At 40.6% G+C, this 16448-nt stretch overlaps 1 protein-coding gene across 4 annotated transcripts in view; it reads left to right on the top strand.

Moving 5' to 3' along the window:
- sipa1 (signal-induced proliferation-associated 1) overlaps window positions 1–16448 on the top strand; it is a 52839-nt gene that overhangs the window by 13772 nt on the left and 22619 nt on the right. For all 4 annotated transcript variants that reach the window (XM_008427705.2, XM_017308563.1, XM_008427709.2 and 1 more), the window contains 4 exons: window positions 9895–11475; window positions 14414–14538; window positions 14618–14806; window positions 16031–16205. In XM_008427705.2, coding sequence (XP_008425927.1) covers window positions 10362–11475; window positions 14414–14538; window positions 14618–14806; window positions 16031–16205 — 1603 coding nt within the window. In that variant the 5' untranslated portion in view covers window positions 9895–10361. The remainder of the gene's footprint in view (window positions 1–9894; window positions 11476–14413; window positions 14539–14617; window positions 14807–16030; window positions 16206–16448) is intronic.

Below are 16448 nucleotides of genomic sequence, written 5' to 3' on the forward strand. Positions count from 1 at the left end.
CCAGTTAGCTGTCCGCAGTGTGGTGGTGCTGGGAGGGGAGGGGAGAGCAGAGGAGTGTTTCAGCAGAGAAGATGGAAGATGCCGTGAGAAAATGTTGGGCATTAGAGTGAACTCATTTTCTGAATCACATCCAGCCACATTAATACACATTTACTCCCCTAAAAGCATTTCATCTGCTGCAGTTTAGTGTCACACACTCAGAGGCAGAGCAGGAACGCAACCTGATCCCAGATGTTGCAGGGTTGTGTGCGATCAATAACTGAGCCCGGCATTAAATTTCCCAAAAATCAATCGTTGTTAGGAGTTGATTCAGACCTTGTGGTTAAGGCAGCTTTTAACTATAATGATAGACGGTGACACAAGATGCCACTGGCCTCTTCAGGTTACTTTTTTTTTTGTTTTAAGTTAGAATTAAAGCAGAAGTTACGGCGGTGTTACCACATGTTGATGTTACACTTACTGAATGTTGTATGTGCAGGAAAACAATGTTTCCCAACTCAGCATGAGATCAGAACAACCGCTCCAACCCGGTGTGACATAACTAAACTGTTATTAGTTGGAAAAAGCAAAACTTTTCACATCTATTGGCTGCAAAGTGGGTTATGGGTTTTCCCCATGACCCATCGATTTTTTATTTTTTTACCTTTCAACAAACCAAATGTTTCCACGAGGATTAAATTTGATTTTAGCGAGACTGAATGCAAGACAATCTGCTCATTCACACTCCAGCGTTGGACTCCTGAAGGTGTGGAAGTGTTGTGCAGAGAGGATGACGACATCCATCCTTTGAGGGTTCAAAAGTCACTCATCTCTTCCTGTTTCACAGGACGCAGACTTGCATGAGCAGGCAGACGAAGTCAAGCGGCCATGACTTCCCCAAAACGGCGCATGTTTGACTCTGTTCTCCTGTGACATCCGCCCGTGTCCGTTTTACACCAGTGCCTCGTTAACCTTGTCCCAGGCTTAATGTGGAAGCGGTACTTGCTGTCATCAGTTAGCAGTGGTCAGCAGTGGCCTTCAAAATGAATCAGGAGCAAGAAGAACAAAGGCAAGGTGGAAGGGAAAGAGGCACAGTCTAATAAATAAGATCCAGATGTGTGTAAAAATAGATTTCATTTTCGGAAATGGCACCAAAAGTATTTATAGCCTTTGAACTTTTCCACATTTTGTCCTGTGAAGAGCAGAAACATCACATAGTTGAAGGTGATAGACTAATGAAGTGTGCACCTGTATTCAGCCCCCCCGGCACCCAGGCTTTACTTTGGAGAGTCACATTTTGCTGCATTCAGTCTCCAGACTCTATTATTGGATCTAAATAGCAACAGAAATTCAGGTTTTTGTCATTTGTTCACTGATGCTCTGAAACCTTCACAGATCAGATGGATTTATCCTGAGATTAAAGTACACAGGTGAACTGCATCTACTAATGGGATGATTCAACAAATGTGTTTCACTTTAAATATTTCACAATCGTCTCATAATGAAACATCCACTGACTGCTGGAGATAGACCGTTATCATCGTATCATACGTTACATAATTTATATTCTCTTCAAAATCATCCAACTCAAACTAATATGCAATCATTTGCATGTCTGATCCAACAAGCAAGGAATCACTCCAGTTTAATTTAATACAAACATATTTCTGTCAAAGAAAACAATATTTCTTTTAAAACTCTAATCAAAATCTTAGTTTCTCTGAGAGAAAACAGATTATGTTAACCCACCTTTTGACTTTTGGGCCTTATGCTATTCACATACTCAGTGCCAATACTTTTATGCTTTATTTATGCACTTTTTAATTATTTTACACTCGTAAATAAGGAATAATCTCATCTAATTTTGATACCAAGCTACCCTGAGTGGAGTGAATGGATGGGTCCCTATTATAATGCTTGGATCTGAGCTGAAACCATTCTTCCTTATGGGCCTCAAACATTGCAAAACAACATTTAGATCCTATCTGTCTTCTGAGTTTTCCATTCTGAGTTGCAAGATTTAAAGCTGCTGCCTTCGTTCATTCATTATTAAGTTTCCCAGGGACCGAGCCCAGCCCTGTTAGCATGATCTGAGCTACACAGGACAGCTAGCAGCAGCCTCTCTATATATATTCCAGCTATTCCAACATCTTCAGGAAAAATCCTGGACAGCATGAATTGCGTGGCAAAAAGAAACCAGCGAAGAACTGTGTTTGTTGCTTTTAATTAATCAGAATTAGCAGCCTCCACAAAGCTGGGAGCATTTGTGGTTAAAGATAAATATGGTGCCGTGAGGTACAGTTGTATATGTAGCTAAAATATGATTACAAAGTTGTTTTTTAAAAAAAACAAACAAACAAAAAAACGATCCCACCCAGCCCAGAAGAGAGATCTAAATATACAAAAACCCAAAGCAGAAAGAAATGTATAAGATCAATTTTTACAGTCTTAAATCCATAACCTGCTACTTGATACATCTTGTGGAGGATAATATCTCCTTAGTGGAAAAACAAACATCCATCCTAGAGAATAAGAGCAAGTGGTTAACATAATATGAGGTTATAAAGCTAAACGTTTGAAATGTTTTATGATGGAGAAAGAGAAGAATAAAGTAAAGTGAAAAGGAAAAAAGCCCCAAACAGGATCCACCTTCATCCCCAGTGATGAGAAATAACTCATGTCTTACCTGAATTATGACTAAGAGACGCCGGGTTATAAAAGCAGGATGCTAATCCACCGTCCTTTTGATTTTTGTGTGTCTTAGATATTTGAGGTATTTAGATTAAAAAAAGTAAAATGAGATTATGAAATTTAAGGTGGCTGAACCCAATTTGAGAATAGAATCGTAAAGATTGAAGAAACTATAAAAACTTGGGAAAAATTGTCATATTTTCTTTTGCCGCAACATTGACCTTTACTGTGGAGAAAAGAAAAGGGGGACATGCATTGACCCTGGGTCAGCTGTTTCTAGCTACATTGCATTTAAGGACAAACACCGATTTTGACATCATTTAGTTTTTAAAAAGTATTTGCAGTTTGGTGAACTTCTCTCTGATGTTTCAGTTTCAGTTGAATCACTTTGTTCTAAAGAAAAATGTTCAGTTTGTGCATATTTAATTTTTAACCTGAAACGTAACCACACTGTAATGTGGGAGGTTTAAAACAAAAAAATGAGGATTATTTGGATATTATGAAACTTAATGTTCAGTGTGATTCTCCAAATCCTCTGAATTTTTTCCTGGTTACAGAGGGACAGATACAGTAGATGTGTCTCATTAAAGCTAGAAATAATTAGATTTTTGATTATTAGCACAAAATAGGCCAAAGGGCATAAATACAGGTAGTTATTCCATAACAAATGTTGAATTGAAATAAAATCCTTCCCACGTAGCAAACAGATGCTTCTATTGTCTTTGGTTATGTTATCAGAAAGTTTGTATGAGTCACTGAAAAGGTGCTGAATAATAATGAATGTCCAGGTTTCTAAAGAAAATTACAAATCATGACATTTTCAGCAAAACATTTCCAACTTGCGGAGAAATGCAGCGATGCAATTTAGTCGAACTTATTATTTTCCTGGGTAAATTACAACAGCTGGCCTTGGAAAAGATCCTGAGATGGACAAAGTAAACTTAAAGATTCAAAAAATTGTGCACCAGCGTTATATGTTGCACATATGTCATAGTCATGGCAGGTTGAGGTTTTGTGCTGCTGCTTCTCAAGAAGAAAGTTGTGTTTTGTTTTTGTTTTTTTTGCATGTTCCCTTTCGGTACTTTGGTTCCCACAAGTTAATCGGAGACTCATCGATTCTCTTGATGCGTGCAGAGAGTTGGTGTCCGCGTTTCTGATCGCTCTGTGATGAACTTTGGCCCGTCCAGGGTGGGCTCAGATTCTCACCTATTGATTAACCCCGACAACCCTGAAACGTATTCAGCAGGTGAAGATAATGAACAGATCGAATTAATGTGGTAGAGGGAGAAATGCAGGAGGATGAGGAGGACACTTGCATATTTTGTCTAAATAGATTGACTGTATCTTCATGAGAGGAGTACATGCGTGCGCGCTGATCGCAGCAAGGAAGAATTTGCGTCTTTGTACGAAGCGAAAGAGCGATCGATTGTGTTTCTCACTGGCATCGCTCTGCGTGGACAGTGGGTCACAGTTTCAGCAGCGTGTACTTTTATTAGAAACTGACTCAACTCTGCCACAATGATGATGTCAGCCATGTGTACTTGTAGCCTGCAGCTGTATGCAGAGGAAGTAGATATCTGCAGATTGTGCACAGGCTTCTTTTTAGTTCAGCACACAAGCGTCAGGAGTGACCGATCAGAGTGAAGAATTTCACATGATATTACGTCGTGTTTTTGAGAAGCCAGGTTTTTAAAAAAAAAATTTTTTAAACCCAGAGTGTTGCGAAGAGGCTGGTTTCGTCTTTTTTGTGCACTTGTTGATGAATTTTAGAGAATGCGCTGGCTAAGAGTCAGATCAGGTGTAGTTGGTGCAAACACATTATAAATGCATTTAAATATGTGATCAGAACAGGCTGCGTTCGAATGCGTTCTTTAATTATTGCACTATGGCTTCACGTGTTTATCTTACCTCATTATCAGAGAGGAACATCTACACTTAAAAATATCACACTTCTGGTTATATTTCCACTTTTATCTTTAAAAACAAAAAAACAAGGTGGAATAGCACAATTTGAGTTAGTAGCAAATTTTTTTCTCTGTTTTTTTTCAGGGTGTGTAGCTGAAAGACAAAGCCGAGTTAAAAAAAAAAATTAAAAAACTGTCAGAGGAAGCAATTCAGGACATTTCTGTGTCATTTCAGGAGTTGCTCTGGTACATGGTACATGCAGCTGGGAAATTCAGCTAAATTACCCAGTATAGGCTGCCATTAAAGACGAGCAGAAACCTAAGGGGGCAGTGACAAAACCTTTCACTTCCTCTTTGTACTTCTGGGTCAGGTATATCTCAAACTTCTCTACAGCTGGCACACTACTTGTTCAGTGACAAGTTCTGGTTAGTTAGAGTTATTTTTGTGTCAAACGCTGCTCGAGATCAATGAGGATCTGATCGAAGGCCTCACATCTTACTGAAGGTGAGCAGATGAATGATTTGCTTGTTAAATATATGTAAAGTAATTTATCATTATTTATTTCCAGGTCTATCTGATGATTTCTAAAGCAATTTGACTTCTTAATTCTAAGTGTACACGCAATGGTGAGATGTGTTTATAAAATCAAACCAAATTTTTCAGATTTATTTCATGTACTTAAGGAGTTTATTTTTCCAAAGGTCTGTCGTTTGTTGATTAACGAGGCACTTTCTCTACAGCTGTTTCTTTTTCAGCTTTGATCCCTGATGTTTTGCCTCTTCAACACAAAATTTTAGAATAATGACTGAACCGAGGAAGCAGTCCAGTCATTTAATTCTGGCGTTTTGGAGCAGAGACTCATCTAAAACATCCAGGACAAGGCCTGAGAATCGCTACTCTACACCACACAGTTCAGTTTCGTTTGGGTTTCTGAGAAACACATGCATGGTGAAAGCAAAGTGAAGATTGTCTGTAAATAAGATGGTGTTCTCCAGGTTCCAGTTATTTAAATCTAACGCTAGACATGCTGATTCAAATATGTGAGTATTAACTAGAAAAATCCAAAAAATAAATAAAAAAACGGGGATTTAAAAGTAGACCATAAGGAATCTAGATACATCCAAAAACAAGAAAGATAAACCATAATTATCTGGATGGATTAATATGTGAAAACATTTGTTTCACTCTCTGGATTTTAACTCTCACGCAGATATTTTGTTTTAACCTTGGCCCCTTAAAAATTTTTTATTTTGTAAAAGCAGGACTTAAAATATATTTTCGTGTTGAAACATAAGAGAAATTTGGCAAAAACAATTTTGAAAGGATTTTGAACCCCATATTTTTATCTCTCTGTCTGGCAAACATCCGTGAGGCAAATTGAAGCGCGGCTTTACGGCCAATCCGTCAACACAATCAAATTAAAAAAAGGTTTGAATCAGCGGCTTACTGAAGCCATAAACTTATTCAACAACTTTACAGAATTATACCTACAGCTTCAGACTTGTTACATGTGGAACCACAAAACTTCTCTGTCACTAAAATACAAGATTATAATCCATTTTTGACCTTCATTGGTTCGTGCCTTTCGTAATGATTCCAGCTAAATCAAGCTGAGGTCACTGACGCTGACGTCATCAGCTCTGAACCTGATTGGTCATTTTGAATCTGTGCTGCAGCAGAAATCACAAAGAAGCGTCGCTTCAGACAAACCCCGGTTCACGAGTGTTGGAGGCCGACGGTGTCCAAGTTTTAGTGTAGGCGCTGTTTTTATTGGTTTGTTTCTGGTCAACGTTGGGACTTTGTGCTGGAATAACATGAAGGAAAACTGGGATTTTTGAGCAACAAAGAAAAAATCATGCTGCAAAAAAAAAAAAATCCCCCCTTTCTCTCACGTTTAGACCCGGGTGATTTTCCCACCACCGTGAAAACACGCAGACAATCCTGCAGCATAGCATTACAATGTGGTAGAAACTGTATGAGTCTGCTGCACTGGTAGTGCTATTTAGAAACATCTGAAAGCTCCTTGTGAGAAACATGAGCGGGTTTTCAATGTAAGAAGCCTTGGCATCATATAGCTGGAGCACAGAGCCTTCACTGTGTGAACGAACGCTGGCCTGTCAGAAGGCTAACCACACAATACAGGAAATCCCTTTGTGAGAGGAACCTGGATGAGCTAAAAGGTCTCAAATAAAATGTTATTCTGTGTAATTCATTGTTTTATTGTAAAAAAAAAAAAAAGAAGCATTCCCTGATGTGATGAGCAGAAACACTGAAGCTTAAAGTTTATTTTTACAGCTCTGTGTTGCATTGACGAAAATTACAGAGCGGATGATGTGAGTAAATTCACATTTTCATTTTACCTGTCATGGTTAAAGCTTTGTTTTGAATGTTCAAAATGCATATCCTGGGCATATGTATATCCTGTATGCCCAGGATAAAAAGCAGCTCAAAAGGAAATGTCTAATTAATAGATTTGGCTCAACCCACGCAGTTGGTTGCACCGGATATTATTTTTGGGTATCAAAGTGAAAGGGGGGTGAATAGAAATGCGTGTTACACTTTTCAGTTTGAAAAACCCTGGATTATTTTACTCTCATCTGACAATAGTGCTTTATTTTGTGTTGGTGACATCATTAAATCCTTTTAAAGTAGACTAAAGTCTGTGGCTGTAACATGACAAAATGAAGAAAAACCTCAAGGGGGATGAATAATTTTGCGAGGCAGTGGAGCTAGTTTTAAGAGCTCGATTCAGAGAGTCGTCCCCGTGGTGCTGCAGTAGTGGCATCATCATGCTGTGATGATGCTTTTCTTCAGCAGAGACAGGGAAGCTGGTCAGAGCTGGAAGCGGAGTGTATTGAGTTTAATGCGCAGCGCCATAAGTGATCCCCGTGGAGGCAGAGAAATCCAGACAGTCGGCTGCACCAGATGTTATTTAGATAGGTGTGTCGGGGGAGAAGGGAACGAGAAGAAATGCACACCAAATACTTTTTATTCGTGTAACATTTTTCTTTTCATCCCAAAAGTTGTGCAGAAATTTGTGCTTCGTCTCTGTGTCGTAACTGTTAGTCATTCATTTCTTGCAAAGACATCAAGCAAGGCGTTTACAAGTGCATTTCCTCTGATATCGGCCCCCTCTTTGCTCTCATCGTCGTTTCTCGATTTGGTTTTGAAACCAATCTGCCCTCCAGAAACTGGGATCCATCCAGCTTCCATCTTTCTTTAATGGCTTTTCTCTGAAAAATTAAAACATATGCCAATGCGTTCTCTGACTGTGCGGAAATGAATAGAGTGTTTAAGTAGTCGTGGAGGGAAGCAAAGATTTCATGTGACTTCCTCTCTTGACTCTGTGAATTTTTTTTGTGCGAGTTTATTTGTGCGAGTTTGTACATTTGTGAGGACATACGTTTACTTTCCTTCTTTCTTAAAACAAATAAAAGTTCACAAATAGAAGCTGCAAAGTGATTTAAAGAGATTTCTCCCTGATATGCCGTCCTGTCAGGCGACAGAGACGCAGCTGGGTACGCGTGTGCGTCGGGCTTTTGCTGGTCGCTCTGCTGCACCTCTGCACCTGCTCTGTACGTCTGCAAGCGAGAGGAAGATGCATGTGAAAAAGTCAGACAGGAAGAAGCCCTGCACCTTACTGACAGCGACAAAAGGCTTCAGCTCGAGCCGCTTGACGCAAGTCTGGTTAAAGACGGCGCTCGAGTGACAAATAATGACAGAAGCAGGCTCATCTTTACCGAACGCACAGTCCATTTTTAGGGTAAGTTGCTATTAAAACCTCCACGGAGTTTAGTTCCACTTATAAAAAAGGGAAGCTCACGGTTTTATGACTTGTAGCACAATTTTGTGGGTTTTTCAATGACTCTATTAAAAGTACCAAAAAACGACGTGGATCTGAATGAGTGTGTGAGCTGTTTTAGAATTTGGTGGGCGAGTTAGACGCCAGCCGTGTTTGTGTGTGTGTGAGCGTATGTGGTGGAGCGAGGCGGCTTGCACTTATTTTTCTCGTGTGCTGGCAGACCGTCAGTGAGCCAGGAAGGGCCCCCTCCCCTGTTTTAATAAGGTCTATTGTGAGCATGTGCTCAGCTTTAAGTTTGAACTATTTAGGGAAACTTTGGAGCGGAAAGTGACTAAAGGAAAGAATAATAATGAGAAAACAGAGGAGCAGAGTTATTACGCCACAATAAAACACATGTCAGGGCTGCTTGCTGGTGTATTGTTTGGATCTGGTGCTTGTTTATCTTTTTTATAAAGCCTTTCCTGGAATCTCTTGCGTGCTGCGTTTTGTTCTACAGTCAATGCCTTGCAAAAGTTCTCACACCACGAGAACTTTTTCCACATTTTGTGACGTCACTTGACACATTTCAGTGTATTGTCCTGGCATATGATAGACCAAAAAAAAAAAAACATTGTTTTTTTTTTATAATAGACAGATCCGGGATAAAGCTGTGCAGAAGTTTATACCAGGAAAACTCTAGGGAGATCATTAATTTGAGAAGCAGTACTGGTAACTGCAGCTCCCCCAGAGTTGACATCAGTTGAGGTGGAAAAACTTTCCTTTATGGAGGTGATCAGTTGAACAAAGCCATAAAGAGTCTACTTTGTAGTTTACCACAAGCTAAAGATGAAGATTAAATCTATTGTCCACATGCAAAACAAGAAGTCTGGCGAATAACTAACTATGCATATGTAAAAGCATCGTCCTCATAGTTGAACTTGGTGGTGGCAGCATCATGAGTGGGATAGAGTGGGAGCTAAACACAAGTCAAACCAGGAAGAAATGGCTCAGACTTTCAAACCCGATATCAAATCGGTTCTACATTAAAGCAGAACAACGACTCCAAACATGCAGCTAGAGATTATGGGCAAGAATGACCAAGTCAAAGTTTAGATCTAAATCAAATTGAAAATCTGTAATAAGACTTGAAAATTTATGTTTACAGTCTCCATCCAGTCCACGATTTTAAGTTATTTTGTAAAGAATAAGTGGGATAAAATCAGTCTCAATCTCTAGGAAAACTAGGAAAGAGAAACCCCCAAAGATGGAAGATGAAATAAGGGACACACACAACTTTTCAGATTGTTTTCATTTATCAGAAAATGTTTTGTTTTCCACTTAATTATGTGTTGTTTTGTGTTGGTCGATCAAATAATTCGCAATAAGATACGTTGAAGTTTGTGGTTGCAACATAAGGTGAAAAAGTTTGAGGGGTAAAAACACTTTTGCAAATCCAGTGGTAAACGTTTCGCTCTTGCATCTTAATAATAAAGAGCCTGAAGCTAAAACAGTATTTTTCTCTATATTTTTCCACGCAGGTGGTCAGTGGATGTCGGCTGCAGGCGCTGGGCAGTGCACACCAGGGGATGCCATGTTTGACCGCTTGACGAAGGCAGCACCTCTCCGACACAGAGGGCATAGAGACAGGCTCCAGTGATGATCCTCGCATGTTTAACTCAAACTAAACGCACATCTGCACACGTGGATGGACCCGACCAGCGACCAACAGCGCGGTTTCCCTTCCGTCTTCATCATTCCCACTCAAGAACTCTTTGACGAAGTGCGGTGTCCCACAGAGGCCCCTATGAGAGCCCAGAGATCGAGAGAGTTCGTCCATCTTAAGTGGTGCGAATGAGAAAGTAATAGTTGCTTTCACTTAGCTGGATTTTCCATTTTCATACTCGGCATTCCAGTTTCACACCAGCATCTCAGACACCTGGATGAAGAGTTAAGCAGGAAGCTCCAGGGAGAAGATTGTCAGATTAGGTTTGATTCCTCAGGCACCATGCAGTCAGACGACCTCTTCATTCGCAAGTTCCGCCGCCAGAACATGCGCCCGCCCCTCGCCACCGTCAATTTTGACCCCAAACGGGAAGCGGGAGTGGTGGAGTGGCCTCCCAGGAGGCCCGGCGACGGCGCCGATGCAGACTGCAGCCTCACTCCGAGCCGCGTGGGGTTGAATCTGCGGTCGGTGGGGCGGGGCCACATCATGCAAAGAAGTAACAGCGATGTAACCCTGGGAGACTTGGACTCCTCTGGGAAAACGTCAGGGAAAGTAATCCGAGCAGCTGGTGAGAAAACGGGCACGGGGCCTCAGGGAGACTCAGGTGTGCATCTGCACAGGGAGTACGGCAGCCTGTCGTCGCTGGAGAGACAGACTCAAGGCCAGGAGCCGTGCGGGGAGAACCACGGGCCCCTGAGTCCAAACGCTCTCCGCTTTAAAGACCCTTTCCTGCTTTTAGGCCTGGAGGGCAACCTTCCAGAGCCGGATGGGTTCTTCCGAGATCTGTCCAGGTCTGTCGGAGACTCCCCGAAACCCGCTAAACCGCCCAAACCTGAAGGTCTTAGTAAAAAGTCCAAACTTACGCCCTCTCAGATCCCTCAGCCCGGCCCGTACGACCACCTGGGAGGCGGCGCGTGGGTGAGGAACTTTGCCCACTACGATGTTCAGAGCATCCTGTTTGACCTCACAGAGGTCGCCACAAACAGGGACAGCATCGGTCGCAAGAAGAACATCACCTCAGGGGCGTCGGCTGCCTCCCAGCTCCGCCCCCTGGCCCAGTCCACACCTGCCTCACCAGCACAGGGAGGCGGGGGCAGCGGAGGGAACGCCGACGACCAGGAGCAGTCACTGCTGGACGAAGGCGACGGCAACGATAACGAGCTGCTGCTCAGCTGTCCGCACTTCCGCAACGAGACGGGAGGCGAGGAGCAGGTGGGCCTGGGGCGGTCGGCTTGCAGAACGGAGCTCTGCTCGACCCTGCGGACCCCCAACGACGCCGTGTCTGTGCTGGAGGAGCCCAGGGAGAGCAACATCCAGCTGCAGGGGAAGAGCAACTACTTCATAGAGCACGCAGACCTGGGAGCGCATTACTACCGCAAATATTTCTACCTGAAGGGTGAGTGAGACGCTGCACAGTGGTGGGAGGGAGCGTTACGTTTGTCTGGTGTGAGTCAGGATTCAGAGTCAGTAAAAGCAGAACAACATGCAGAAGTCTGCAACAATGATATAGTTGTTATCCCTAGAAAAGATCTGGAAAATATAGTGAAAAAAAAATCTTCTGTAGCATGACAAAAAAAAAATCTACTTTTCATTTCATTAATTATTCTGCCATCAAAAAATGCGTCCTAAAAAACCACATTTCATGTCCTATTCAAACATTTACTCAATTATACTAACTTTTTTGAAAAACAGTTACTTTTAGAAATATTTTTACCACATTGTACTTTTTACTTTTACTTGAGTAATTTTATTATGAAGTATCTCTACTTTTGCTTGCGTAAAATTTCTGGATTTTCTATCCACTGAATGAAAAACAAACATGTTTTAACCAAAAATTCACCAGAATATGACACCTGCAGTTTTTTTTATTGAAAAAAACTTATTTGGAAAAATTTTTGTTTGCCTGATTATTTTTTTGATTAATTATTGTCATTTTCGTCCTTAAAATACCAACATTTCCATACAACTCTATACTTTAATATGTCCAATGATGTAATTTTTAAATCCTAAATGATTGATAATTTGATCAGTCACCTCAGTACTTAAGTCAACTTTTTACCAAATACTTTTTTATTCTTGAGTCATTTCTTGGACGGCTATTTTTTTTTAACTTTTACTTGGGTAAAAATATGTTTAAGTAGTTAAACTGTGACTTGAGTAAATTTTTTAGGTACTCTACCCACCTCTGGTCCTTTTATCATGAGTATAACTACACCTATAAACAGCATAAAGATCCAATTCTTGGTCAGGGCTCCTTTTACATGAAAGAAGCGCCTTGGGGACGATCAGCCTGAGACATTAAGAATTTAGTCAAATGCAACAAGCACTCCAGGTAGGTTTGGCATGAAACAGAGGATCAATATGTGGAGAAAACACCTCCAGGTCGCTGTTAAGTGCAGTGGAGGATGTGCATCTCTTTCCAAGGCCCACAGAACCTTGTTGGAGTTCCTGCCATCATGGCGTCCTAAAGCTACGGGGAACCTTTTATAAAAACCTCACCAGAAAACCAAAGATTCAGCACGAGAATCCAAATTATAGCCAAATCAACACAGCAATGGGTTGAGGTGAAGAGAGAATAAGAGTGAGGAGGATCTTTAGAGATCGTTCAGAGAAACTGTCAAATATCTTCTTCTTCTTCTCCACCTCTGTGAAAATGTTCTAGAAAAAAAACCACAAGTCTTATCCTGCAAAGTGATGATGGCAGCAGTACCATACTCACAGGACAACCTGTGGTTGAGTTAATAATGATTATTTCTTAACATGGGATTTTTCCTATTTTTGGTGGGAGATTAAGTTACTGCAATACTTTTACAAAACATACCAGCAATACTGTATGCAGTATTATGTTATTAGTAGTACCAATAATGGCTTTGCTGCACAATTTTTAGTATCACTCACTAGTCAAAATGAGGAACAGATGAAAGAGGTGGAGTTAGCACAAAATAATTAACTTGATGTCAAATTATCTTCATTCAACCAAGAAATTTGTTTCTGACTGAAAATGAAGTATCCGAGTCTCAAAAGATTAAAAATCGGTGCTTACAGAGTGTCAGAAGTAAAGAAAATTTTTTAAAATCTTTTTTCATTTACATACAGCAGTTTTGTTCAACTCTCAGATTGGACAGCCTATTAACTATTACCTTAATCTTTGGCTCCCTCCGCTGCTTCTCTGTCAGTCAGGACTGCAGCCGGGTCACTCCAAAATGTTGATATTACTTCCAGTCAGAATAAACTATTCAATATTTAAGGTGATTACATTTTGTTTCAGGTTTAGCCATTCAGCCTGTCTATGAGTGATTGTGTGATTGATTCATTCGACATTTTTCTGTAGGATATTTTTTTATTTAACCACAAACCTTTTGGTGTTTCATAATAATCCTGATTAAGGCCACATGCCTAAACGTATTAGTCTGTCGATAAACTTTAAACCTAAATCTGGTATGAATAATTTTGCACTTGGCAGCATCAGGATATTTCTGAGATAAACACAACAACATTCCACTCATCTTAATGAATAATTCTTGTTTCTTCCTTAGAGAGCCTCATAAATAAAGTACTTTGATATCATCCATGTTCATTCATGATGCACATACTCTCCCTCAGGTCTTGCTAAAATTAACCTGTGTGTTTAAATATTTAGTTTATATTCAAGACAACACGAGCAGAAGTGTCTTCTGACGATATGAGAAAGTACTGAATGAGAATGAGTGAAAAATAAAAAGTTTTACCCCTTTTTCCATTTAATAAAGTTTTGTGTCTTTCGTGCTTTTTTACTGCCTGCAGTTTTGAATGCATGTTATTTGAGTCGTAAGTTTCAAGTCTCCGCCTGGATATTTTTGCTTATTTAAATTGTATGGAGTTCATTAAATGTCCTGTGAGTAAATATATATTGCCATTTTATTCATAACAACTGGAACTTTCAATATTTGTCAAGTTCTTTTTCGCAGTTTRCTGTATCACGGCAGAGSGCACCTCTGATTAATTTAACTCCCTGCAACGGCGGGAGTGAAATTACCRTAATAACCTGATATTGGCWGGAAAGCGCAACRTCTCTCCTTTCAGAAACCGTTGGAATTTTTCAGATAGCGTAACGTGTGGCGGAATTACGGTACTGCAAATTTGGCCGTGTTGTCGCGGTCACGTTCKATCTGGAAGGGTTAAGCTAACAACATTTTTACCGTTTGGTTCCATATTTGACTTTTTTTTTGTTGTTGCTAATTTATGCTGATAGGAGCTTAATTTTCAGTTACAAATATTGTCCTCGGTCATCATTCCAACTCGTATTTGTTGTCCATAATAAAAGTGATATTTAAATTTCTCTGATTGTCTTCCAGAACACCAGAACTTCTTTGGGATTGACGACCGCCTCGGCCCTGTGGCCATCAGCTTCCGCCGGGATGAGAAAGAGGGCTCCAGCGGAGCTCAGTACAATTACAGAATCATCTTCCGCACCACAGAGGTAAAAAGTTTTCCCTTTTTCCCACCTCTCTCTTCTTGTTATGGGCTTGTGAAAGTAACTTGCTGGATCCGCTGCTCAGATGAAGACGCTTCGAGGCTCCATCCTGGAGGAGTCCGTGCCGTCGGCCGCCCGTCACACAACCCCGAGGGGCCTGTCCCCCAAGCGGCTGCTGGAGTTCATCATGCCTGAGCTCAACCTGCACTGCCTCCGCCTGGCTTCCAACTCCCCGAAGGTCCGGGACACGCTACTCAAGCTGGACGAACAGGGGGTGAGTGACGTCACATCCGGGATACCAGACCCTGCTGCGGAGCTTTAAAAGTTAGCATCSAATATCAAAACCGGGGCCATTTGTGGAGCTGGACCGATTTTTGTGCTGCAAAAATAATTAAAATTTGTGGTTGATACAGATGGAGACCCCCCAACCCCCAATAACAACAAAAATATGATCCACAAATTAAAATCTTCCCACAAAATGTCAGATACAACACAATAAGTATTCATATTTTAAGAAATTTACAGTATATGTTGTCATTCTAAGTTATCAAAACCATTTGTTGTGAATATTTGTGGGTTTCACAGAAGGAAAAAGTAACATTTTCCAACTCGGGTTTTATGTGACTCAAGGTCTAATATCCAGTCACAGACTATTCAAAATAAAAAAATAAGTGTAAATTGACAAAGTTCAGGTTGTGCTTGTCAAAAACGACCATATATACCCTGAAGCCTAAAGGATTTAATAACCAGCTTTCAGATTTCCCTTTAATTTTATGGCAAATAGGGCCATTAAATACTAAAGCAAAGCAGACATTGTAGCATCCAAATCTGCTTTTAACTATTAAAACTTGGCTCAATACAATAAATGTTTTCAAAAATAGAGTAACCTAAATTACTTTTTTATCGCTGAGAGTAGATTAAATCTTTTTCAGTTTTCTTCAATCGAGCCCAAAATAAATTTGTAATGTAGCCTCCTTTTTTATTGTATTTTTTTTTAATAAGGCAGAAAATATCTATTTTATTTGCTTAGTTAAAAATATTTCATGTTTACTGTTGAGCGGGTAAAAAGTTAAATGAAATTATAGTTTTAATTTTTTTATTTAATTTTTTTTTCACACTCTTGTTGAGGATTTTTGCCCATAGATGTTATAAAAAGTTTGGACACCCTGGTCTAAACTTTGTCAAGTCTTAGTCTACATTCAAGGTCAGAAGTTTACATACACCTCTTGTGTGAATGTCATTAATTTATTTATGTTTTAAGCTTTTCGTTGTTAAATTATGAAATGCAAAACAAATSTGATGCAGAAATTTGGTGCCGAATGTTATATGGATTTTATTTTGAGTAACACAGGGTTAAAACTTACATTTTAAAGCTCATATATGTACCTTTCTAGCATTATTTTGCCTGGATATAAAAGTTTCAGACCGAGGTTTAACATATCGCAGAAATAAATACGAATCCGTGTTGAAATGTTTGCACCGCTCTCTTTTTGTGCAGCTGAACTTTCAGAGGAAGGTCGGAGTGATGTACTGCCGCGCCGGACAGAGCTCCGAGGAGGACATGTACAACAACGAGAGCTCCGGCCCAGCGTTCGAGGAGTTCCTTGATCTGCTCGGAGAGCGGGTGCGGCTGAAGGGCTGGGAGAAATACCGAGCTCAGCTGGATAACAAGAGTGAGCTGCATTCGCCCCCCCAACTCCATCTATTAGCTGCATCTCACTTTGTCGCAGTGCTGGTATCCGAAGGGCATCAGTGTCCCACTGAAAGCCTGAGATAACTCCTATCTCGCCACATGTAATCTGAGTAATGACTKAGAAACGGCGCAGTCGCTGTTGATTATCTCCKAGCTTTCATCCCTTCAGATTTCAGCCGGGCCGCGACAGTTTGTGCTTTCAGCTTGGAGATGGTGACTGATT

The sequence above is a fragment of the Poecilia reticulata genome, linkage group LG14 (assembly GCF_000633615.1).
Source record: "Poecilia reticulata strain Guanapo linkage group LG14, Guppy_female_1.0+MT, whole genome shotgun sequence".
NCBI classification, from domain to species: Eukaryota; Metazoa; Chordata; class Actinopteri; order Cyprinodontiformes; family Poeciliidae; genus Poecilia; species Poecilia reticulata.